The 27,213-nt window shown below is 40.4% G+C and overlaps 1 protein-coding gene across 2 annotated transcripts in view; it reads right to left on the reverse strand.

The window, feature by feature from the left end:
- itpr3 (inositol 1,4,5-trisphosphate receptor, type 3) overlaps positions 1 to 27,213 on the reverse strand; it is a 252,756-nt gene that overhangs the window by 216,886 nt on the left and 8,657 nt on the right. For both annotated transcript variants that reach the window (XM_048612294.1, XM_048612293.1), the window contains exon 2: positions 20,440 to 20,510. In XM_048612294.1, the coding sequence (XP_048468251.1) occupies positions 20,440 to 20,510 (71 nt within the window). The remainder of the gene's footprint in view (positions 1 to 20,439; positions 20,511 to 27,213) is intronic.

A 27,213-nucleotide genomic window follows, 5' to 3' on the forward strand; every position in this document is an offset into this window, starting at 1 on the left:
ACTGACTTATAAATAGGGGGCAAAGGGTGATGGTGGAGGGCTGTTGCTATAATTGGAAGACTGTGACCAGTGATATATCATAGGATTTGGTGCTGGGTCTCTTGCTATTTGTTATTTACATTGACAACTTGGATGTGAAGGAAGAAAGTATAATTATTAAGTTTGCAGATGACATGAAAATTGGTGGTGTTGTTGGTTATGAGGAAGATAGTTTCAGATTACAGTCTGATATTGGTCAGCTGGTAAATTGGGCAGAGCAATGGCAGATGGAATTTAATCTCGATGAGTGTGGGGTGATGCATTTTGGGAGATCTAATAAGGGAAGGACATACACATTGAATGGTAGGTCCCACGGGAGTAGTGACGAACAAAGGGACCTTGGTGCACAAGTCCACAGATCCCTGAAAGTATCAGCACAGGTAGACAGGGAGGTGAAGAAGGGATGCAGGTTACATGCTTTCATTAGCTGGCATGTAAATTAAAGGAACAAGAAAGTCTTAATACAACTTTATAAAACATTGGTTAGGCCACAGATGGAATACTGTGTGCAGTTCTGGTTGCCACACTATCATAAAGACATGATTACACTAGAGAGGGTACAGAGGAGATTCACCAAGGTATTGCCTGGGATAGAAAGTTTCAGTTATGAGGCAAGACTAGATAGACTAGGTTTTTTTCTCTCAGGAGCAGAGGAGGATGAGGGGTGTATTCTGATAGAGGAATACAAACTTATGAGAGGCACAAACAGAGTACATAATGAGAATCTTCAGAAGAGATTTACCAGGATATTGCCAGGAATGGCAAGTTTGAGTTATGAGGAAAGGCTGGATAGGCTGCAACTTTTTTTATTAGCGCGTAGGAGGTTTAGAAGTGACCTTATAGATGTTTATAAAATCATGAGGGGTATTGATAAAGTGAATGGAAGATATCTTTTCCCTCAGATGGGGGATTTCAAGGCTAGGGGGCATATACTTAAGATGACAGAAGAAAATTTTAAAAAGACACGAGGGCTTTTCCTTTTTTACACGAAGAGTGGTTCATGTGTGGGATGAATTTCCAAAGGAAGTGGTGGATGCGGGCACAGTTACAATATTTAAAACACATTTAGATAAGCACATGAATAAGAAAAGTTTACAGGGATATGGGTCAAGCAAAGGCAGGTGGCACTAGTTCAATTTGGGATTATGGTTAGAGGGGATCCCCCCGTATGGTCTGTTTCCATGCTGTGTGACTCTGTGACTCTATAATCTCTTCCCCATGGCAGACATGTCCAAGACAAGAGGGCATAAGTTTAAGGTGCACAGCAACTGGTTTACAGGAGATCTGAGAAAGATATTTTTTCACCCAGAGAATGGTAGAAATATGAAATGTGCTGCCTGAGAGGGTGATGGAGGCAGCTACTGTCACAAAATTTAAGAAACCTCTGGATGAGTACTTAAAATGCCAGGGCTAAATGTTAAGGACTAAATGCAAGTAAATAGGATTAGTGTAGTTTGGTGTTGGTTGGACAGTTTAGACACGGTGGGCTGAAGGGCCTGTTTCTGTACTATATGATTCTATGACTATTCTATTACCCTCCAGCCTTCGATGGTAAACTAGGAAATGCAACCCGACGTTTGTGCCATTTGCAGTATTGCAGGGGAAATAAACTCAATTGGCCTGTCTTGTAATTATACTGTTTATAAGTGATTTCTTTATAGCCATGTATCTTACCACATCTCTTTTATTCTTCAACACATTATAACCAATGTAAACTATGGTCCCACCAAATATGGTGGCTACACTTCAGAGTTACAGAATCATTACAGCCCTGGACCAGGTCCTTTGTCCATCATGTATGTCCGTGCGGCTCTGCAGCAAGCATCTCACTCAGTGCTGTTCTCCGGCTTTCTCTTCATAACACTGCACATTGTTCCTTTTCAAACTAATCATCTAATTCTCATTTGAGTGCCTTCATTGAACTTGCCTCTCCCACAGTCTTGGGTGGTGCATTCCAGACCTTAACCATTTGTTTGAAAAAGCTTTGCCTCACGTCACATTTGCTTTTTTGCTAATTACTTTAAATCTATGCCCTTTCATTCTCCATTCTTTCATGATTAGAAAAATTTCTCCATATTCTACTTTGTCCATTCTTTTCACAATTTTGAACACTTCAATCAGATCTCACCTGTGCTTTTGCTTCTCCAAGAAAAACAGTCCTAACTTCTCCAATTTATCTTCCCATTGAAATTCCTCTTACCTAGTACCACGCTCGTAAACCCATTGTGCACTTTCTCCAAAGCCCAAGCATTCTTCCTGCAATGCAGCACCTGGAACTGGACACAATACTCCAGCTGAGGCCAAACTAGTATCTTATTCAACATAACCATTTTGCTTTTGTATCCTGTGGCCCTCTTGTTAAAGCCAAAGATACTGCATGCTTTATTAACTGTTCTCAACCTGCTCTAAAATCTTTAACTTGTGCCAGATCTCTCTACTCCTGTATGTCCTTTAGAATTCTACCCTCTTACTTATTTTGTTTCCACATATTCTTTCTACCCAAATGCATCACCTCACTCTTCTTTACATTGAAAATCATCTGCCACCTATCTGCTAATTCCACTAAGCTGTCTATAACCTTTTGAAGATCTACACTATCTTTCTCACAATTTACACTGCTTCTAAATTTTGTATCACTTGCAAATGTTGAAATTGCACCTATATCTAACAGTCTAGATGATTAATATATTAAGGACAGCAAGGGACCAAACACTGAACCTTGGGGATCTCCACTAAAAAACCTTCCCTCTGGCCAATAAAAAAATCCAAAAGTTCAAAAATATTCATTGGCTGTAAAGCATTTTGGGACATCCTAAGGTCAGAAAAGACATCATAAATGCATGTTCTTTCTTTATTTCTAAACATATCACAGACAATGTGGGCAGTACCAGTTGTGACTCTGCCAGGACAACTGCTGATTTGTATCCCACACTCGTTAATACCGCACCATCTCTCACATCCACTAGAGCTCATCTACAACCCTGCTTCGAGATCCACCATCAAACTATCCCTAGTTTGACACCTCTTTCTGCTGCCTTCCATTTTGCCCTTCAGAATGGTCTCTGTAGCTTTCTGACTCTGATTAAGTTGCCAAAGTAATGACCTCCTGTTTTCTAGATGTCACTTTTAGAGTTCTTGTGTTCTTACAATTGAAAAGATATCTTCATTTATCTTCTGATGTGTGAATTTTCCACATACACATTAGCAACCACATTTCACAGATCTATTTCCATCTACAGATCTTATTAACTAAGTTTCTGAGTCATACAGGAAAGTGGATATAATGTAGCATGTAGAGTTTTTGCTTTGTTACAAGCTTAAGTCTTCTTCATATCAACGTATCATTCATCTTCACTAAATTACTTTGGCTGTCTCCATCCTTCTTCTAACTCATACATCACATCTGCTATCTTTGATTATCATTGTCTTAAATGCTGTTACAACATTGGATCAGCACCCCAAAGTATTTGTGAACATTTTTTACTTTTAATTCCAAAATAAGTTTTCATAAAAATGAAGACTGCTACAGAAGGAAAAACTGTGGATGTCAATTCAATGATTGCCTGGAGGAAAATTCACAGAGGAAAGACTTAACAAGAAATGATAATAAGGGGACTGACCTGCCCTCTTCCAGCAGAAAGCCCACTTTGTGCTGAGATATTTATTTTATCCTCTTGGAATATACAATAAAAGGGATAAAAACTGACTGCAACGCTAGTCTGTGTGTTACTCACTGGACACACTAGTGTGTGGAGTAGAAGGCTGTAGGACCACTCCTTTGAGTACAACCATTAAATTAGAGAATCATAGAATCTGTACAATGCAACTAGAGGCCATTCGGCTCATCAAGTCTGCATGGACCCTCCGAAGAGCATCTCACTCAGGCTTGTTGGACTCAGAACTTATTTCTCTGCATACTCGATTCTCTCACATTTAATAATTAATAAATACACTTTTCTTGTTAATTCAAGAAAGCTTCATTATTTTGGTTCCTTTTAATACACAAGTTCATTTGGGTCTAGGAGAAAAGCATCCAAAAAGAAAGGAAATTTATTTTAAATTAACTTTCACAGGGCAGTAAAAATGGTAACCTTGGTTTCTATTCATGATTGTATTCAATTGACACATACTAGTAACTGTCAATGTGAGGTAGAACCTGATTTGTCTGCTATAAGCCCATTGTCTAATAGCCTGAGTCAGCTCACGTGAAAATAATAGCCATCTACACACAGGAAGGGAAAAATAATCGAGGAAAAGAATGTCAGATTAATATCATCTGAGGAACAATATTTTACAAAGTCTCTTTGCAGTAACAGGAGTTTCCCCTCCATGAATTAAGAGAGCTACCTCTTGACCATTGTATTCATTTGCAATGATCCTGGACAGCAACTTCATAAATGATTTTAAGGCACACATGGCAATTCAGCTATTTGTATTCCACTCTTTTTACAGTCTCCAAGACAATGTACCAACGTGCAATATTTATTGCAATTTGGACAGCATGACAACTTCAGTCCAACCTTACAAGATTCAAACATGTCACACAAATGAGCCATTCACATGCCACACACTGCAGCAAACGGTTGGAATGGAACTCAACTGCTGCAATAACCGTAAGGATACATATCTAATTCAAACCATGGTTTCCTGGTATTGTTCATATATGAATTCTTCCCGATGTATTTACTCATTGAGTGATTTGAGGTACAAAATTGTATTTGCACAGCTCTGGAGAACCAATGGGTTTGCCATAAAGCTATCTACTTATTGGCTGTACAGAGTTTACAATGGGAATATTACTGGATACAGGATGTCAGTTTAAATGTTTATTTTGGACACATGTAAATTCATATCCAAATACCCAACACAACTGATGCCAGCATGTGATTATCACAGATAGACTGAACTTTCCAGTATTTTTTAATGAAGCTCTTCTGCAATATAATCACTGATATTTTAAGGAGAATTTCTATTTTTTCAAGTTATGAACCAGAGTTTCTATTTGGCCCCAAGGACCTGTGTTCTACAAACTTTGCACTTAACCATTTTTTAAAAATTTCATCTTTTCCTAGGATGTATTAAATATGCAGAGCAAATCCCAAGTATGAGTTGTGCCAGGGATTAAACATTTGGTGCAACTGCAGCTCTTAAGCAGCTGTAGTTAGTACTTAAATGAATGTGCAACTGTATAGGTAAATGGCTTTATTAGGAGTTAAAAATAATTGGCACCCTGACCAGTGGTTGTGAGGACCAGGAGTGGTTGCTGCCAAAAATCAGTGGATAACAAAACTAATGTGGAAGTGACGCAAAGGAGATTAATGCTGGACAAGTGCTGGCAACAGGACAGCAACCAAACTCCACATGATGTAGAATGATTTGAGGGGACGGTGATATGATGAGCAGGAGCATTGTAAGTCATTGTTCCTTCAAATGCGTTTGCTTATAATGTACACCATCCAGCAGACACAAGTGCAGCATACCTGGCAGGAGTTGATAACAAGGTTCAGCAATGAGGTGAACTTAATATTGAGCACATAGAATTCAGGAACAGACACACTTACAGCTAACAGCTTTGGCACACTATTGCTTTGTAAATGTTTCTGGCAGCAATTGTTATTGACACAACCTAGCTGCATGAGCAGCTACAGTCACAGAGGAAGTCTGCAGGATAGGTAGGTGTCTGTCTCTAAATTGTCCTTATACTTCAATATTTTAAGACTGTTCCTTGAGTCCAAGATGGCAAATAATACAAAGGAATAAGCCGAAACTGGAGGACAGCCAGAAATCACAATCTCTTGCTGCTATGTAAGAAAGCCACCCAAGACAATTTGGCTATTGAAGAACATTAAAAGGACAAAGGAAAGGAAATTCAGAACTCCCCTCGTACTACCATCCTGATCCAATCTGCACTCAGTTAGATGCAAACATTCATACAACTACAGGAGCATCACATCTTATCTTGTTATGCAAACACTGCCTGAAGGTGTGACCTGAAGTCAGCAGTCTATAGTTTTTACTTAAGTTACTTCTTGATCTCTGCAAATAGGCAAGAAGAATCTAACAGCATTGCCTAGGAGCGCACATCCTTGCAGATGATGGAACAATAGCTAACTCTGTACTCACCTGGGATATCATAAATGATTCCACATTAAATAATTTTATAGGGATTTGCAGCTATACCAGTGTCATAAACATGTGAATGTAACTTTTGTGAGTGCATTTGGGACTAGATTTCTGCCATTGGCTTCCAAGTAGTGTGTAACCCTTTGTATGCCATGGAAATTATCAACAAAAGAATGCAAATATTAATGAAGCTATTCAATATCACCTTAACAGTACCTTCAGCCTATATCTTTGATGGAGGATTGGATGTATCTGCAAAATTTTGTACATCCTTGGCTTCACGTCCCTACTCTTCATCCCCAGTCCTGGAATACTTAATGGTATTTATGTTCTTTTAACTCTACCTAAGTAATAAGAATGTAATAGCATCTTTTAAATTGGTCTTGTCTTAGGTGAGTGGTGAGAAGGCATCACCAGGCACTCAGCATTTCCACCAATGTTCTCTAGGTAACATCCTTTAGATCTACCAGGATGATGATAAAATAAATTGTTTGAATGTTGTTGTGGTAATGGCAGTGGAACTGTTAGCAGTTGCCATCATTTATTCTCTGAAATGGACAGCAAATTCTGGAGTCTGCACAATGCAGAACTGAACATTTTATTTTACACAGAGAGTGGTTCATGTGTGGAATGAACTCCCACAGGAAGTGGTGGATGTGGGTACAATTACAATGTTTAAAAGACATTTAGATAAGTAAAAAAATAAGAAATGTTGTAAGGATATGGGCCAAGCACAGGCAGGTGGGACTAGATTAGTTTGGGATTATGGTTAGCATGGACTGGTTGGACCGATGGGTCTATTTCTATGCTGTATTACTCTATGACTCATTGGGAATTCAGAAATTGCTGCCCATGATGCTACAGTTTTCCAGAGGTTGAAGTCTCCACAGACTGCAAACAATTAGATGTGACAGATTCTATCTACTCTTTCACAACATCAGTTGCATGGTCAAAACACCTGAAAAAATTTACATCTTGTTAAATGAATTTTGTAACTGAATTTTTGTTTTGGGAATGAGGGTGGAGGGGAAAAGATTACTCACAATCTAATGGAAAAGGCTGTTGGCACCAAATCTATCAAAATGCAACTGCCTCACACTAATAATATGCTGGAAGCAGTTTGTCTTCGTTGAGATTGGGATTTCCACACTTCAGGGACAGGAAGTCCCAGCAAGGAGAACTGCCAGTCAATCTGATTAGCCTATGTGCTCAATAGCCCCAGCAGTGCCAGGATGGAATAATGACAACTGCTGGGACTACAAGCAGTCCCTGGACACAAAGTGCATGGAACCTGAAGCTAAGGCAAGTCTGGAGACCTGGCAGACCCCAGCGAGGGGTGCACCAGGGGAGTTTAGACTTTGATGTTACAGAGATACTTGCATGTCTGCCTGGGCAATCCTTTGACTTGACATGAGATTCAAACTAACACTGAAAATGAAAAATCCATGCTGCAGAGATCATTGGATCTTTCTGTTTAGCTCTCCCTGAGGTCAAATGCGAGCACCATTGCTTCACCATTCACCAAAGACACGGCCAATTTAAAAGATGCTGATCCTATATCGATCATTTAGCATGAGTTAAAAGAACACAAAGCTTGTCCAAATGATGAAGATAATAAATATTAATACTCTTGCTATCAATGACTACAATTAGACTATTCATCTGCAATTATTGTTGGCAGGTTCAACTGAGGCATTCAAGAGGGCATTGGATGATAAAAAGAGAAAATAAAGAGAAAATGTGCAGCGTTACAGGAAATAGACAGGAAAGAGGCACTGTTAAAATATTCAGAAAGCCAGTGTACACACAATGACCCAAATGGCCTCATTCTGCGCTGTAAGCATTCTGTGATTCTGTAAAACTACATACCTTCTGGATCTATCACCAGTGGGACCAAAACTCCAGCCCCAGGTGATTGCTGACCCCTAGCTTGACAATGAGAGCCTTGAAAACATAGAAAATAGGAGCAGGAGTAGGCAATTTAGCCCTTCAAGCCTGGTCCACTATTCAATGTGGTCATGGCTGATCATCCAACTCAGTACCCTGATCCTGCTTGATCCCTATACCCTCTGACACCTTTAGCCCTCAGAAACATATCTAACTCCTTTTGAAAACACTCAATGTTTGGTCTCAACCACTTTCTTATCAGAGAAATCCACAGGCTCACCACTCTCTGCATGAAGAGATTTTTCCTCATCTCAGTCCGAAGTAGCCTACCCTGTATCTTTAGACTTTGACCCTTGGTTCTGGACTCCCCCGTCATATGGAACATCCTTCCTATGTTTGCCTTGTCAGGTCCAGTTAAAATTTTATCGGTTTCTGAGAGATCCCCCCTCCCATTCTTCCAAATGTCAGTGAATTTATTCCTAAGCAATTCAGTCTCGCTTCATATATCAGTCCTGCCATCCAGGAATTAGTCAGATAAACCTTTATTGTTTTCACTCCATAGCCAGAACATGTTTCCCCAAATAAGGAAACAAAAACTGCATACAATACTCTTCATATCCTTTAACAATGCATCTAAGCTATTCTTAAATATTAATATACTGTATGCTTCAATCCCAAACATGACTAACACATTCCACATCCTTTGCATCAAAATGTTCTCAAAAATCCTGGTCTAAATCTCTTGTTTAATCTCATTTCGATGGTACCTCTTTCAAGATTCAATTGCTTGTCATAATCTGTTTTGATCTCTTCTGTCCCCATCACTTTAAACAGTTCTATCAAATTACACATTACTCCTTCCTGTTCCAATGAAAAAATATCACATGCTTGTAGAAGGCATGAACTGCAAATGCCAGAGTCAGAGTCAATGCAATGTGGAACTGGAGGAACACAGCAGGTTAGGCAGCATCAGAGGAGCAGGAAAGTCAACATTTTGGGTCTACATCCTTCATCAGGACTGGGGAGGGGCAAGGGAGCTGGTAAATAAATCGAGAGAGGAGGAGTAGGTCTGGGCGGAAGGTAGGTGGGGTGGTGATAAGTGGATGCAGGTAGAGGGTAGTGGAATTGGTCAATGGGAAGGATGGGGCGGATGCGGAGGAAGATGGACAGGTAGTGTCAGGTCAAGGAGGTGGGGATGAGAGGGAGGATTAGATACGAAATGAGTCTGGAAATGGGGAGATTTTGAAACTGTTGAACTCTTATGTTGAGGCCATCGGACTGTAGGCTCCCGAAGCAGAATATGAGGTGTTGCTCCTCCAGTTTGCGTGTGGTGTCATTGTAGCACTGGGGGAGGCCCAGGATGGACATGTCACCAAAGGGAGTGGGAGGGGGAGTTAAAAAGTGGTTGGCAACCTGAAGGTGTTGCTGATTATAGTGTACAACGTGGAGATGCTTGACGAAATCGGTCACTGAGTTGGCATTTGGTCTCACCGATGTAGAGGAGGCCACATCGGGAACAATGGATACAGTAGACTGAGTTGGAGGATATACAGGTGAGTCCCTGTTGGGTTTGGAAAGTTTGTCTTGGACCTTGGATGGAGGTGAGGGGGAGGTGTATGGGCAGGTGTAGCACTTCCTGCGATTGCAGGGAAAGGTGCTGGGTATGGTGGGGTTGGTGGGGAGTGTGGAATGGACAAGAGGGTCACAGAGTGAGCGGTCCCTATGAAAGGCAGATAGGGGTGGGGAGGAAAATATTTCTTTAGTGGTAGGGTCAGATTGCAGGTGGTAGATGTGGGGGGGAATAATGCGCTGGATCATTGGTGGGGTGGTATGTGAAGACCAGGGGGATTCTGTTCTTCTTTTTGTTGGGGGTAGGGGGTTTGAGGACAGAAGTGTGGGAAATGCAAGAGATATGGTTGAGGGCATTGTGGATCAATGGAAGTGGGTACGTTGCAGTCCTTGAAGTAGGAGAACATCTGGGATGTCCGGGAGTGAAACAATCCATCTTGGGAGCAGGTGCAGCAGAGGTGGAGGAATTGGGAGTAAGGGATCACATTCTTGCAGGAAGGTGGGTGGGAGGAAGTGTAGTCCGGGAGTTGGTGGGTTTGAAATAGACGTTGGTGCTGAGACAGTTATGGAGATGGAGACGGAGAGGTCCAGGAAGGGGAGGGAGGTATTGGAGATGGTCCAGGTGAGTTTGAGTTTGGAGTGAAAGGTGTTCATAAAGTTGATGAACTTTTCAGCTCCTCATGGGACCATGACGCAGCGCCAATATAGTCATCAATGTAGCGGAAGAAGAGGTGAAGGATGGTGCCAGTGTAAGAGCAGAAGAGGGGCTGTTCCACATATCCTATGAAGAGGCAGGCATAGCTTGGACCCATACGGGTGCCCATAGCCAGCTCTTTAGTTTGTAAGAACCACCCCCTTGATTATGACCCCACGTCTGCTCACCAAACCATCATCTCCCAGACCGTCAATAACCTCATCACATCAGGAGACCTCCCACGCACAGCATCCAACCTCATTGTTCCCCAACCCTGCACTATCTGTTTCCATCTCCTTCCCAAAATCCACAAGCCTGACTGAATGCCCTGGTTGACCCATTGTCTCTGCCTGCTCCTGCCCCACTGAACTCATCTCCACTTACCTTTTACCCCCAGTCCAGGAACTCCCCAACTACATTCGGGACACTACCCACACCCTCCACCTCCTCCAAGACTTTCAATTCCCCGGCCCCCAGCACCTCATTTTCACTATGGACATCCAGTCCCTGTACACTTGTATCCACCATGTAGATGGCTTAAAAGCCCTCCACTTCTTCCTCTCCCACATACCCAACCAATACCAGTCCACCGACACTCTCATCCCAGCCTCATCCCATATCCGACCCTCCCTCTCATCCCCGCCTCCTTGACTTGACACTACCTGTCCATCTTCGTCACCACCTATCTGCTCCACCCTTCCCACTGACCAGTTCCCAATACCCCCTACCTGCATCCAACTATCACCACCCCACCTACCCTCCACCCAGCCCCACCCCTCCTCTATCTATTTATTTCCCAGGTCTCTTCCCCCTCCTCAGTCCTGATGAAGAGTGTAAACCCGAAAAGTTGACTTTCGTGCTCCTCTGATGCTGCCTGACCTGCTGTGTTGTCCACACTGTATTGTCACATGCTTGTACTTACTCAGAACTTGTAGTATTCTAATGAATCATTGTAACCTCACCACTGTCTACCTCCCTACTACATGCAGTCCAAAAATTTTTAAAGTTTCATAAAGATTTACCATTGCACACAAACATGCTTACAGGCTAAGAGCAGGAATAGACCAATTGGCCCCTTGGGCCTCCTCCATCATTTGATATGTTCATGGTTGACCTAATATGGCTTTAAATCTATCTTCCCACCAACCCCACCCCACCCCCCACCCCACTCTTTCTCAATCAAGAATCTATCCAACTGAGCCTTAAATATATTCAGTGACATTGCATTCACTGCTCTCTGGGGAAGTGTTCCACAGACGAACAACCTTCTGAGATAAAAAATAAAATTATCTTCAAGTCCATCTAATCAGGGAACCCCTTCTTTTTAAAATGGTGCCTTCTCTTTCTAGTCTTTGTCTCAGCATTCCCTCACGTGCTCTAGGGATCTTAAATAATTTCAAAATGATCGTACCTCACTCTTCTAAATTCCAACTGGTACAGGTTAGTCCCGTCCAACCTTCCCTCACAAGATAACCCCTTTATCTCAGCAATCAATCAAGTGGTCCTTCTCTAAACTGCTGTGAGTGAAATTATGTTCTTTCTTACGTGAGAAGGCCAAACTGTACACAGAACTCCAAATGTAGTATTACCAGCAGAAAATTGTAGCAAAACTTTGCATGCTATTAAACGGTTAAAATAAAAAAGCATAGGGAAAACAGCATTTACAACATTTCAGAGATGCTATTTTTATATTTTATATGACCTTGTGGACAAATTTAAAGAGCTTTTTATCATTTGGCCCCATAGGAAACTCACAGTACAAATGATATAAGGAGGTGATTTAAAATAGTTTGCGGGCTTCAGAGGCTAAAATGTTGACTTCAATAATTATTTAACAGTGTGCACATTTTTTTGAAATTCTATTCCATGAATAATGATATTTCAGTTGTTGAAATTGCAGTTCAATTGACCTGTACAGAATGGAAACAGACCCTTTGTTCCATCTCGTCTATGCCGACCAGAAATCATAAATTAATCTAATCCCATTTGCCAGCGTTTGGCCTATATCCCTCTAAACCTTTCCTATTCACGATTCCATCCAGATGTCCTTTAAATGTTGTAATTGTACTATCCTCCACCACTTCCTCTGGCAGAACTTTCCATACACTCACCACGCTCTGTGTAAAATGTTGCCCCTTAGATCCTGTTTAAATCTTTTCCCCTCACCTTAACCCTATACCCTCTATTTCTAGACTCCCCTATCCCTGGCTATTTGCCATATCCATGCCACTCATGATTTTATAAACTTCTAAGGTCACCCGTAGCCTCAAACGCTCCACAGAAAATAGCCCTAGCCTATTCAGCCTCTTCCTGTAGCTCAAACCCTCCAACCCTGACAACACCCTTGTATTTCTGAAGAAGGGTCTAGGCCCAAAACGTCAGCTTTCCTGCTCCTCTGATGCTGCTTGGCCTGCTGTGTTCATCCAGCTCTACACCTTGTTATCTCAGATTCTCCAGCATCTGCAGTTCCTACTATCTGTGAAACAATTTTAACACCCTTGTAAACCTTTTCTGAACCCTTTCAAGTTTCATAACATCCTTCCTATAGCAGGGAGACCAGAATTGCACACAGTATTCCAAAAGTGGCCTAACCAATATCCTGCATAGCTACAACATGACCTCCCAACTCCTATACTCATGCAGTGACCAATAAAGGCCAGCATACGAAACACCTTCTTCACCGTCCTGTCTACCTGCAACACCACTTTCAAAGAACTATGAACCTGCACTCCAAGGTCTCTGTTCAGCAGCACTCCCCAAGACCTTACCATTAAGGTCCTGATTTGCCTTTCCAAAATGCAGCACATCACATTTATCCAAATTAAACTCCATCTGCCACTCCTCAGCCCGTTAGCCTATCTGATCAAGGTCCCTTTGTTCTCTGAGATAATCTTCTTCACTGTCCACTATCCCTCCAATTTTGGTGTTATCTGCCATCTTACTAAACATACCTCCTATGTTCACATTCAAATCATTTATATAAATGATAAAAAGCAGTGGACCCAACACAGATCCTTGTGGAACACCACTGGTCACAGGCCTCCAGTCTGAAAAGCAACCATCCACCACCACCCTCTGTCTTCCACCATTGAGCCAGATCTGTATCCAAATGGCTAGTTCTCCCTGTATTCCATGTGATCTAACCTTGCGAACGAGTCTACAATACAAAACACCTTACTGAAGTCCATATAGATCACGTCCACTGCTCTGCCTTCGTCAATCCTCTTCATTACTTCTTCAAGAGACTCAAGTTAATGAGACATGATTTCCCACACTTAAAGCCATGTTGACTATCCTTAATCAGTCCTTGCCTTTCCAAATACATGCAAATCCTGTCCCTCAGGATCCCCTCCAACAAACTGCCCACCATCGATGTCAGGCTCACCAGTCTATAGCTCCCTGACTTTTTCTTACCATCTTTCCTAAGTAGTGGTATCACATTAGCCAAACTCCAATCTTCTGGCACCTCACCTGTGGCTATCAATGATACAAATAACTCAGCAAGGGACTGAGCAATCACTTCCCTAGCTTCCCACAAAGTTCTAGGGTACACTTGGTCAAGTCCTGAGAATTTATCTACCTTTATGTTTCTTAAGATATCCAGCACCTCCTCCTCTGTAATATGAACATTTTTCAAGATGTTGCTGTTTATTTTCCCAAATTCTCTAGCTTCCATTTCCTTCTCCACTGTAAACAATGATGTATCTCCCCCATCTCCTGTGGTTCCACACACAGGCAGCCTTGCTGACCTTTAAGGGCCCCTATTCTCTCTCTGGCTACTCGTTTGTCCTTAACGTATTTGTAGAAGTCCTTTGGATTTTCCTTAACACTATTTGCTAAAGCTATCTCATGTCCCCTTTTCCCCCTCTGGAGTATAGCTCATAGAATAGAATCCCTACTGTGTGGAAACAGGCTATTCGACCCAACAAGACCACACCGACCCTCTGAACAGCATCCCATCCAGACACATTACCCTACCCTTTGCCTGTGACCCCGCATTTCCCTTCGCTAACACATCTAACCTACACATTCCTGAACACTATGGACAATTTAGCATGGCCAATTCACCGAGCCTGCATATCTTAGAACTGTAAGAAGAAACTGGAGCACACAGCAGAAACCTACGCAGACATGAGGAGAAGGTGCAAACTCCAAACAGACAGTCACCCAAGGCTGGCATCAAACCCAGGTCTCTGGCCCTGTGAGGCAGCAGCGCTAACCACTAAGTCACCAAGCCACCAAGCCACCATGCCACCCTTACTACAGCCTTCTACTGCCTTTATACTCTTCTAGGGATTCACTCAATCCCTACTGTATATACCTGACATTTGCTTCCTTCTTTTTATTGACCAAAACCTCAATTTCTCTAGTCATCCAGCATTTTTGATTAGGGATAACGTTATGGCTGTACTTATGGAGTTTATTCCTGGAAATACATCCAGGGAAGTTATTTGGGTGGAACTGAGAAATAAGAACAAGATGATCACCTGATTGAGATTGTACTATAGGCCGCCCAATAGTCAGCAGGAAATTGGGAAGCAAATTTGTAAGGAGATCTCAGTAATCTGTAAAATTAATATAGTGGTAATGGTAGGGGATTTTTAACTTTCCAATCATAGACTGGGACTGCCAAAGTGTTAAGGACTTGAATGGAGAGGAATTTGTTAAGTGTGTACAAGAAAAATTTTTTGATCCAGTATGCGGATGTACAAACTAGAGAAGGAGCAAAACTTGATGTACTCTTGGGAAATAAGGCAGGGCAGGTGACTGAGGTGTCAGTGGGGGAGCACTTTGGGGCCAGTAACCATAATTCCATTAATTTTAAAATAGTGTTGTAAAAGGATAGACTGGACCTAAAATGTTAAATTTCTAAATTGGAGGAAGGCCAATATTTACAGTATTAGGCAAAAACTTTCAATAGTCGACTGGGGGCAGATATTTGCAGGTAAAGGGACAGCTGGAAAATGGGAAGCCTTCAAAAATGAGATAACAAGAGTCCAGAGACAGTATGTTCCTGTTAGGGTGAAAGGCAAGGCTGGTAGGTGTAGACAATGCTAGATGACTCGTTCCAGCACTTTAAAATTGTTGCAAAAAGTGACCCAAGTTTTATTATTTCTGTTTTATTTATTAAGATAATAATTAGGCTGTAAGCTAGAAACTCTGAAGAATCTGGAGAGTTCAAATAAAATAAGATGATATGCGTAGCCTTTGTCATCTGAGAAACCAAAGGGTTCACTGTTCAGAAATGTAGGTCAGAACTGAGTGCAGAGGTGATGGCCCCACTGCTGACTGGAAAGTCAGGGGTGGACATGCACCTGCCAGCACTATCTTGCATGGCTCAGCCAATTAACAGGTCAGACCTAACACATTAACTAGGTTACTCTTAATTACCAGTCAGCTATATTAAAGTTGGCTGTTGTGGTTCAGAAAGGCAGATCAGCACCATTATCTTCAGGGCAAATGGTGATGGGCAATAAATATTGGCCACAGTGCTAGTTTCCCGAACTCTAGGCCAGTGTTCAAATCGCATTGTTCCAAAAGCATGTTCATGTCTGAACAAATTTAAAAAAAACAATAAAATGCTGACTTGCCAGCAATGACCATATGACATTAGGGAATTAAAATAAAATTCAGGCAAGGGAGTAGACAGAAAATAACAAAAATGGCCACTATCAGGAATGAAGATAATGATAGAAAACTGGACAACACACAGGTTATTTCTTCCTTCTGATATCATTGAACCAAAGGTCACTGTGAATACACAATCATTTTTGATCACTGGATTGCAATGCATCTTTTCACAAATTGTCAAGATTTATGAGCATTGACATACAATCCATTGTTACTTGGTACCAGAACAAACAAACCTTTTCTTAGTTCTAATAAAGGTCTGATGTAATAAGTACTTAGTGGCTTTCACATTGAGTCCATTGCACTAGTGTTGCACTTACTGATTTAGAAATGTAGAAACATCTAGGCCCTAAGTTTCAAAACTTCATCCATGAACACTGCCTCTTCCATTAAACACTCTTCTATCTTTTTCTGGGGACACAGGGATTTATTTAGGTCAGTTGACAAGATATACTAGAATTTTGTTCCAAATTAATGCGAACAATGTAAGTTCAAATCCCCATTTCATCTGAGATAGACTTGAGACTTGTCTCCTAGCCCTTCCCCCTGAGATTGGAAGATGATGACAGAACACTACTGCCAGGAAACCAGCTCAGGATGATGCATCAGGAGACAATGAGTCAAGAGCTCGCCTTCAGACATAGCACACATGACATGACATTCTCATTTACTAATCAGCAATCAAAACATTAATACAATTAGAAAAGTCAACTCAGTATACCTCCTAACTCCTTTCACCAGTAACAATATTTTTGCCCCACCCTACAAATGAATTTTATCACTTAAAAATAGTCAGTTAAAACACACCCAAGCATTACAGACTTCCAGTTCTGAAGAAAGACTTGAAAAAGCTGTTTTCTTTCACTTGAACAAAGATGAGTGGGAATCTCCGGGACTTGAAAAATTATTAAAAAATTGAGAGACAGTACCGAGTGACATCTGCTGCCTGACAATTCAATGCCAATGGAACCCTAAACTAGTCATTAAATGACTTTAAGCAAAACTATAAATACATCTCTTTGTCAGATGTTGATTAGAACAAGGAGTACTGACTTTTGTTGTATGTATGACAACAGCGTTTGAAAATAAATTGGAGGTGTATTTGAAAAGCTCAAATGTAAAGGGGTAGAAACAAAAGTTAAGGAAATTGGAGTATAGTTGTAAATATTAAAATTGACATAACAAATCAAATTACCACCTGTGAGGGCAATTTTTCATTATAGAAGAACTGAATAGGTCAGAAAACAAAATATAATAAAACACTTGCATATTTTATGTTTAGTAACGAAAAATGACCATTGTGTTTCGAAGTCACCCACTTTTCTCAGTTTAGATTTTGCTTTCTTCTCTTTTCTTACATGTTTCATTGTGTGCTTTGTTCTTCATCCCCAATATGGTGTCACCCTTTATGGATGTGACCTCCACGTTTTTACTGCTGCTTGGTGTCTTACTATACATTAATATTTCTGTCAGGAACTGCGTGATTCAGTGTCTTACAAATATTCATGACCACGCCTGAACTCTCTCCCTACATTCCTCTGGTCATATAAACAGATTAGCTGCCCGAGAGTAGTAGATTCAGTCTGGTCAGATAGAAACTGAGTACACTTTTTGACTCCTAGTTGGCCCTTTAACTAACCTGTTTAACTTGACGAAAAGTTTAAAATTTCAACATTGTTCAGCAGGCAGACATTCTCACTTGCCTACTGAAAAAGAAAACAAAATTAAAGTCAGATGCTCTCTGAGCACATTGCAGATCAGATTTGGCCTTGCACTGGATTTCTGCTCCTTGAGTATTAAACTAAAGCAGCAGGTGAGATCAACCTCCAAGGAATGTCACTCCAGAGTCAGGCCAGGCCCTGACCACAGATTTATACTCAGAATGTCTTTGTCATGAAGCTGAAAGTACTTTGCACAAACATTAATGTACAGTGCAAATGCATCCGGAGATGCTGCATAGCAAAGCAAAACCCGAATACTATAGATTTATCTTCATTATCACCAGCCTCTAAATATTTAATGCCAGAATTCTACTGATTTAACAATAGACCAATTGCTACAAAGACTTTCTTGGCTTCCTAAACACAGTATGCAGCCACTAAACCCTCCTCATTAAATCCCATGGAGAAAATTGTACAGGCTTTTTGTCATGATGGAAAATATATACAGGATGCCATAATTACTTTTCCCATGTTTCTAAGCATCCTCCTACCTCCCTCTCCACCCCATCTTACCTCCGCACCAAGGAAAGCTACCAGTTATGAGTTTCCATATCCTCTGACTCACTGTGAGTAATACAACAGGAAATTCACTATTTATGTAATGGTACTAATGTAAAATATGTCAGTTTTTGAATGACTGCAAACACAGTTCTGTGGCAATTTTGATTACCAATCTTGTCTTATGAAGGACACAAGCACTTGAATATGAGCTGCTGCAATTACAGAGAGATAATGATGAATACAGGACATGAATAAAGTTAGTGAACGGCAAAAGAAAGGAATTTTTCCATAAATGAAATGCAACAGAATTTGTAAAGTATTTTTCTAAGTATCATGAATTAAATTGCAATTTTAAGTCGAGATGCGAGTAGAATAGAATTAAATGATATGGAGGCTAACCTGAAAAATTCTCTTTTAAAGCATACTACTGAATTCTTGGATGAACAAAATGTATTAATACTAGGATTCAGATTGGTCAAGGAGCCATAAAAAGATGTGGTTACTTGATTATGCTTTCTCAGTAAACAATAATTAGTAGTATATGCCAGAGGGGCTTATTTTCTAGGCTACAGTCTCATTCTCATGATCGCAGGCTGAAAGGAAAGGAAATTTTAGCATCTGGCAGGTGACATGGTTTTATTTAACTACTTATATTGGTCTTTCATTACATTAGTCCTAACTCATCTGAAGTTCTCCATTGGTTGTTAAGCTGTTTGGCACATCCTAAGATCATGAAAGGTGTTACTGAGGTGAAAGCTTTGTCTTCCTGTTCTTTAAAATGAGGCCTTTACAGACCCTGACATGTCTCTAAATTGAACGCCAAACTCAAAGGAATTCATGTAGCAGAAACAATCACTTTGGTTGTTCAAAGGGTAAAATTGATGGTGTTCGGGTGTAGGAGAAAATTAGGTCTCTTGAGTTTGAATTGAAATTTTAAAAACTATACCAGAAGGTTTTAGAAAGCTTCAGAATACTTAGGTTGTTATAAAAGCTTAAGAAACTGGTCTTCAAAACCAGCAATGCAGAGTGACAAATGGAAGGTTAAGAACAGCTAAGTGTTTGACTTGGCCAAAGCACATTTGTCACATTTATCATTGTTACACAACAGGTTAATTCTCTGAGAATAGGATTTTTATACCATAAACAGTGGAATTCTATTTGCAAAGTTAGTTTAACAAGAACAAGAAACAAGCAACCAAAAGAAGAAAAGACTCAACCACTATTGGTTGTAAAAAATGTAAAGGTCAATTTGCAAAGTGGATCAGGTTGAAAGTTGTTCACTTTTACCACAGGCATAAGCTAAGCTAATTTATCAAAGTCATCAATTTGCACAGCAGCACTGAATACAAACTGTAAGCCGAATCTTGCTATCCTATAGTGACCCTGAATACTGAAAATGAATGGTGTAAAGCAAACTACAGGGAGCTAATGTTGAAAACACAGCGTTTGCAGATACAGTTTAAATCCTACCCATTAGTAACATCTGCCTAAATACCTTTCATAATTCTATCCTGTGTTATATGTATATACATGAACAGATTAGTGGCTAGAAACTTTGTGGCAAGTAACTAACCTCCCAAAGTTGCTAACATCTACAAGGCACATGTCAAGAGTGTAATGGAATATTGTCCAATTGTCTGGATGGCTGCTGTTGCGATGACATTCTCCAGAAGCTCAACACAAACCAGGACAAAGCAGCACTACTGATTTGTACCCAATCCACCATCTTTATTCACTCCAACACTCCAGTGGTAGCAGTGGACATGATCTACAAGACACACTGTAGCAACTCACTTAGGATCTTTCAACAGCATCTTTGAAACCTATGATCTCTGCCACCTGGAAGGCCAATAGCAGATGTATATGGCATCCTGCAGGTGACAATATTGACTCAGAAGGTCTCACTATAACAAGCGCCCTCTTTTGTGAGAAGAACAAATAGAAAATCACATGGAGGCATTTGAGATTAAAGCTTTGATACCCCCTGAATTAGATCATTAGCCTGAACAATGACGTAAGTGCTGTGTGTATTACTTGATCCATGTGGAAGACTAATATCTATGAGATTGATCATCAACTTGCTCCTTTAATAATGAACATCACCTACCACTGAGCCACAAGTCCCAAAGTCCAAGAAGATTAAGATCAATGTTTCAGCTCTTTGGTTACCAAAGAGAGAAATCAATTTGCCTCTGTCTACTTATGCCCTGTTTATCTACTCATAACCCACAATCTTTATTTTTCATGCAATGTTATGTGACAACACAACTTTACCTCTAAATTTTTTGGGAGGATTTTCTAGATCTCCAGCCCCTGGCTCAACCACACATCTGTCATCCACCAATCTGCAAAAACAAATAAATACTTTTTAATATGCAAGAATATCCATTTCTGCTACATATGATCTAACTGAGAAGTTAATAATGATTGTAATTTAGCTTCCTTACCATTCTGAAGCCAAGTGCATTTAGATAAAGAATAATACAAACAAACAGTTTACAGGTCAATGACAAGGACCAGATACAATCAAGATGTTGGTGATTACCCAAATCTGACAGTATGCAAATGAAATTAAATCATCAGATAGTAACTTTAAAAGTACTTTGCAAGGTAAAATGATTAAACACCCAATGGATTAGCAACATAATTACACCATCAGAACTTTCATTAAAATTGTTGTACTTCACAACTAAATCAATGACTAAATTGAAATATCAATGTAGTTTATGTAGAAATTGGAAGAGATACATTCTAGCACACTGTCTAAATCTTTTGGATTGAATTTTCTAAAACTTTGTTCCAACTAAAAATATCCAAATAGAATAAAAATATTTACTCTCAAAGAACTGCCCACCTGAACGTTGAGTTGTTTTACTGCATTAAAAGCACTATGTGAATGAAGATGTTATTGCTGGACTAACCACCATGGATGCTCATCTTATATGGGTGACAGTTTCCATAGGAAGATCATACTGATTAAATTCTTGAAAAAAAATCACAGAAATAGAAACATCCACGTGGTTTGTAATTTACTCAGTTATGTTACACATTGTTACGTGTTGACAATTATTTAGAATAGCCTAATGTTGCATAGTTAGTCACCTTCTCAGCATCGCACCAAGAAAATGGGCTATTTTTCAATTATTTCAAATCTAGCCATGTCTAAACAAAGATGTTTCATGGATTACTGGTTACACTTGCACAGCACACTCTATTGTGCGATCCAAGTTACTATGCAAGTATGCATGTTCATTCCACAAGTTGTCGACGACAGCAGATACAAGCTGTCAATACTCTGGTTTGCTTTGGGTCATTTTAAAAATCCCATTGCATAATCTTTTCACTTACAAGTGATTATAAACCTAAAAAGACCAATGGCAGCAGCACAATAAGAAACTGTTGAGAGTCTGAAGTAAGTGTTGGAATGATTGAATTGCATTCCACACAATCAGATGGGATAGACAATAGGCAACAAGTTACCTTTATTTAATGTAGTGAAGTGTCCCAAATCCCTTCACAGAAGCATCAGACAAAAACTGATACAGAACCAAAGAAAGATTTAAGGGGAAAATGGAGACCTTTAAGAAGAAAATTCTGTGCTTCAGGGCTTTTATAGCTGAAGATACCATTGTCAATGGTGAGGCAAAGAGAGTATAAGTTGCACAGGAGGCCAGAGTTAGATGAGGACAGAGTTCTTGCAGATTAAAGATAGGAAGGTCAAGACATACAGAGATTTAAACACAAAGTTGAAAATTTTAAAATCAAGGCTTTGGTGTACTGTAGGCTAATGTAGGTCAGTGAGCGCATGAATGGTAGGTAAACAAGTGTGTCAAAATACACAATTACTGTATCTATTTATTATGTATTCAATAATCAAAACAATACTTATCAAACAACCACAAAAATAATTAATAGCTATTAGTTTGATGCCATGGATATGTTAATTGTACAATACGGCCACAAAGCCTTTAGGCATAAAATATGAAAATACTTAATTCCCTATAGTCTGAAATCCTTCACTATTCTTCTTCATACAAAATATGGGATCAAATGTCGTTTAATATTGCAGTTTTCCTCTGTGTGTGTTGCCTGTTACTACGATTCCAGCTGATGGTAACTATGGAAGTATCAGATCCCAGAGTGAAACCTTGCTCTACAGACCATACATTTTATTTTTGTGATTTGGTTACTGTGATTATCAGTTAGTGAACAAGAGGCTGACAATATACTTTAAACAAAAGATCAAAGTTTATTACACCAAAAGGAAAAGAAAATATTTTACAATGTATAAGAGCTAGTTGAAATGTTATTATTACAAATATCAGAAATAAAGGTGCATTTCTTTGACCTTCAACGACAACCTACAGAAACTCAAACATCAGAAAAGGGTCACTCTGTTTCCACTTTTAGAGTTCTTTGCTCAGTGCATGTGTTGTACTTGGTTTCTTTCTGCCAACATCTGCATTCATTTTGATGCTGTCTTTTTTAACAATGGTATCTTTATGAAAGCCTTACGTCGCTTACATTGTTTAATTAGTCATTAACATGTGTTCTTTAAACTCATGAATTTACCAGCCTTGTAGGATGACTTCCCTTTTAATACCTTGAAATATTCTTTCTAAAGGTTTTCTTTCTCTTATTGACATTAAACCACTCAAGATTTTTCTTTTGCCCTGACTGTTTAGCAGACTTCTAAACCACATTGCTGTCTTACAAGCCTTTTCTCTCTGAGTGACCTGCTTCTCTTTGAACGAAGCTTGCATACTCACTACCTTTCTAGATGACGTTTTTTCTCTTTCTAAAAGGAAGCTTGTTTCTTTTCTCTGTCCCCCATGTCATAAGACACTTCATTACTAAGCCATTTTTTTCTCTCTCTACTGTACTCTTATTTCTGAAGCATCTCAAAGGATTTTTAAATGTTGCATTTAAATGCATCTATGCAAACTTCCTGCTTCCACTTAGAACTAAGTACAAAAACTAAATAGTCCTTCTTAACAGAAACAATATTGAAATACACATTGTGTGTACAGCTACCAAATAAATAGAAAGTACTGTGCTCACTAGAAATCTAAACCAAAAGCAGAAAATTCTGGAGAAACTCAGCAGGTCTGGCAACATTTGTGGAGAAAGAAACAGAGATAACATTGAGACAACAAGGTGTAGAGCTGTATGAACACAGCAGGCCAAGCAGCATCATAGGAGCAGGACCTTGACCTGTCCGTCCTCCCTGGACTAACCTATCTCCTCCCTACCTCCCCACCTACACTCACCTTTACTGGCTCCATCCCCGCCTCTTTGACCTGTCTGTTTCCTCTCCACCTATCTTCTCCTCTATCCATCTTCTATCCGCCTCCCCCTCTCTCCCTATTTATTTCAGAACCCCCTTCCCCTCCCCCATTTCTGCTGAAGGGTCTAGGCCCGAAATGTCAGCCTTCCTGCTCTTATGCTGCTGCTTGGCCTGCTGTGTTCATCCAGCTCTACACCTTGTTATCTCAGATTCTCCAGCATCTGCAGTTCCTACTATCTCTGAGATAACATTGAGTTCAGTAATGACTCTTCTTCAGTTCAGAAGAAGCTCAGCAGGTCTGGCAGAATTGTGGGATAGAGAAACAGAGTTATTGTCTCGAATTCAATATGACTTTTCTTCAGAGCTCTTCTTCATTTCAGAAGATTGGATCATATTGGATTTGAAACAATAACTCTGTTTCTCTATCCCACAATTCTGCTGGACCTGCTGAGCTTCTCCAACATTTTCTGTTTTTAGTTTAAACTTAAAGCTGTATGTGATTCTGTCCACTTTAGAATCCAAGTTTCCAAGTAATAATACTATATCATAAACTGTCATTACACCTTGTAATTGTACATGCTTTTCATGGGAATTAACAGATTTCTCTGGCTTTCAATTTATCCTTTTCTTTAACAACGACATCAATTATAAATGCTAGAAACAATTCAGAAAAAACAGGTCACAAGTAAAGAGCGATCATCTGCCCCCGAACTCTGACTCAAACCTACCACGAATATTTAAAACTTTGGTTCAATAACATTGAGTCAGACACTTTTAGTCATCTTGACCTTTAAGATCAAATTGTTTCTGAAGTTTCTTTCATGTAAAATAAAACCTCAGTATTTCCTAAATATTAACACAGTAAAGGATTCTGAAACAAGAAAGGTAATGGCAAGATTTTTGCCTTCACTACTTTATCAAGCAGTTGTTGCCCCTGTTCATCAGTTGATCCCAGTCTTGATTCATATTTCAAACACATTGTCCATCAGCCTCGCACTACTTCTCTGCCTGCATCCAGTGCTTCAATAACTCATGACTTTAAGCAAGCTGAACTGGTCATTAGTAAAACAATGTTATGGAGAAGAGACACTGTAGTGAAATTAAATGGAGCCCATACTAATTGGGGCACTTCTCTTACTAATGTACTAACATTAGATCAAAAAGTTTTGTTTTAAGAGGCCATTGATTTGCGCTTGGATACATAAATAATTATAGCTAGCTCTGAGCTGGCTACAGTTGTATTTCTAATAATATTACAAAGTTAAATAGCAAAATCTGGAGGTGAGGGGAAAAAAAAACAAACATCTAAAATGTTTGTTTCATAAGAAAATGCAAATATTTTTGAAAAAATATTTACTTTTGTGTTTTGCCAAAAGGTTGAAACATGTGATAAAGAACTGCCAATCTCCAGCAGCTTACACAAAAGGCCACTCATCATCTCTAAGTCTAGACTGTGTGTCCACAGTCTATTCAGATAGGGTGGGGCATCATCAAAGCCAAATCTGTTCATGTTCTCACCCAAAAGTCATACATAAGCTTTCTGACAAGAGTCATTGAACTGCAGTCGGAAACATATCTCCCACGGCAGGTGGTGCATTCCCCGCTGTTGTGTCAACTTAGATCCAGTTAACATCAGCACAGGCTGGAGAGTGCACCTGGCTCCTTGTTGATCAGGTGAGCACTTGGAATTATTTTCGGAACAAATTACTGCAGGCGCTTCAATCTGTACTGAAAATAACAATTGCTGGAGATCATAGCAGGTCAGTCAGCATCCATGGAGAGACAGCTAGCTAACGTTTCGAGTCAAGATGACTCTTCATCAGAGCTGACGTGAAGTGCAGAGCGGCCAGCATTTATGCTATAGTTTGGGAGGAGGATGTGGAATTAGTGGGTGTAGGGTGCTGGTGGATAAATGATGTTGATAGTTCAAATTAATTGATCAGAATGCAAGAATGGCAGAACAATGGTGTGTCTCCTGCCAGACTTGAAAGGACAACAACTGGGATGGGGGGGAGGGGAAGACTTGATAACAAGCTAAAAGAAAGGGAAGAAATGGTTCACAATTTAAAGGTGTTGAACTTAATACTAAGTCCAGAAGGATGTAAAGTGCCTAGTCTGAGGATGAGATGTTATTCCTCCAGTTTGCACTGCGATTCACTGGAACACTGCATCAGGCCTAGGACAGATAAATGCGCATGCGAGCAGGATGCTGTGTTAAAATGACCAGCTATGGGAAGGTCGGGGTGCACAGAACAGAAGTGTTCCACAAAGTTGTCACCCAGGCTTCGTTTGGTTCCTCCAATGTACAGTAGGCCACATTGGGTGCAGTGAATACAATACACAAGATTGGATGAGGTACAGGTGTAATGTTATTTCACCTGGCAAGACTGTTTAAGCCCTTGGATGTGAGCAGGGAGGAGGTGAAGGGGCAGGTGTTGTATCTTCTGCGGTTATATGGATAAGTGCTGTGGACAGGGGAGGTGGTTGTGGAATGGACTAGGGTGTCCCAGAGGGAATAATCTCTGTGATATGCAGACAGAGGGACTGAGGGGAAGATGTGTTTGGTGGGGCATTCTGCTGAAGTTGTCTGAAATGGTGGCAAATGATCCTTTGAATGCGGAGGCTGGTGGGGTGAAAAGTGAGGATGAGGGGGACCTGATCATGCTGTTGTGAGTGATGGGAAGGGGCAAGGGTGGAACCATGGTGATAGCTTGGATCCAATTGAGGGCCCTGTCAATCACAGTGGGTGGGAAACCACGGTCATGGAAGAAGCAATGTATGTCAGCAGTGCTGTTTTGGAAGGTGGCATCATCCAAACTGATGCAACATAGGCAAAGGAATTGGGAGAATGGGATGGAGTCCTTCCAGGACATGGGGTGTGATGAGCTGTAGTGAAGGTACCTATGGGAGTCAGTGTCTTTGTAGTGGATGGCAGTTGACAGTTTATTCCCAGTAATGGAGATAGAGAGTCAAGGAAAGGAAATGCTGACCCCTCCACACTTCACTTCAGCTCTAATGAAGAGTCATCTAGACTCAAAACATTAGCTTGCTCTCTCTCCAAGGATGCTGTCTGACCCACTGTGATCTCCAGCATTTGTAGTTTTCAGTAAGGAATTGTTTTACCTCCCATTATACTGGAATACTGGTGCTAAAAGGTAACAGATAAGTACATTTTCAGCACTTTTATTTCAGATACAAAGTCATGAGCTTTTGCAAAGCAGCGTGACATTACAGGCTAGACATGTTACCCAGATATGGGTGGGAATAAAGACAGGTCGGAGTGTAATGTGGCTACGCCAACTGGCATGCCAGTTTACAAGCACCATTTTCAGCCATTTCCAGGAAGGCCAGGTCAGGACCCATGAGCAGGACATGGCTAAACAATTAAAGGGCCAATTAAGGACCAATGATCAGGGATCAACTGTAATTTTCTTGTTGGTCTCCCACCTTATTAGCAGGACAGCAGATGTCTGGAGGGAGCCTCCTGATGGAAGGTCTTGAAGAAACAGGATGTCAGGATGATTCTAATGCCCACAGCTCTGGTCATGGTCCATCCCTGTCAAGCAATATCCCGCCTCAATTGTGGCTCGGTAGATGTAGTCACTTCTTGAAATTCAAATAGTTTAAAAGTACTGGGAGCGAGCCCCAAATTTGAGGAGCCCTCTCTTGGCTGCTTACTTGTGATGGGAGGCTATTCCTCCTTCTATGCTGCAAGGCCTCCTATTGTTCTTCCCAAGTTCCATGCACCCTCAGGCCAATTG

This window comes from Rhincodon typus, chromosome 25 (genome assembly GCF_021869965.1).
Source record: "Rhincodon typus isolate 14 chromosome 25, sRhiTyp1.1, whole genome shotgun sequence".
Lineage (NCBI taxonomy): Eukaryota > Metazoa > Chordata > Chondrichthyes > Orectolobiformes > Rhincodontidae > Rhincodon > Rhincodon typus.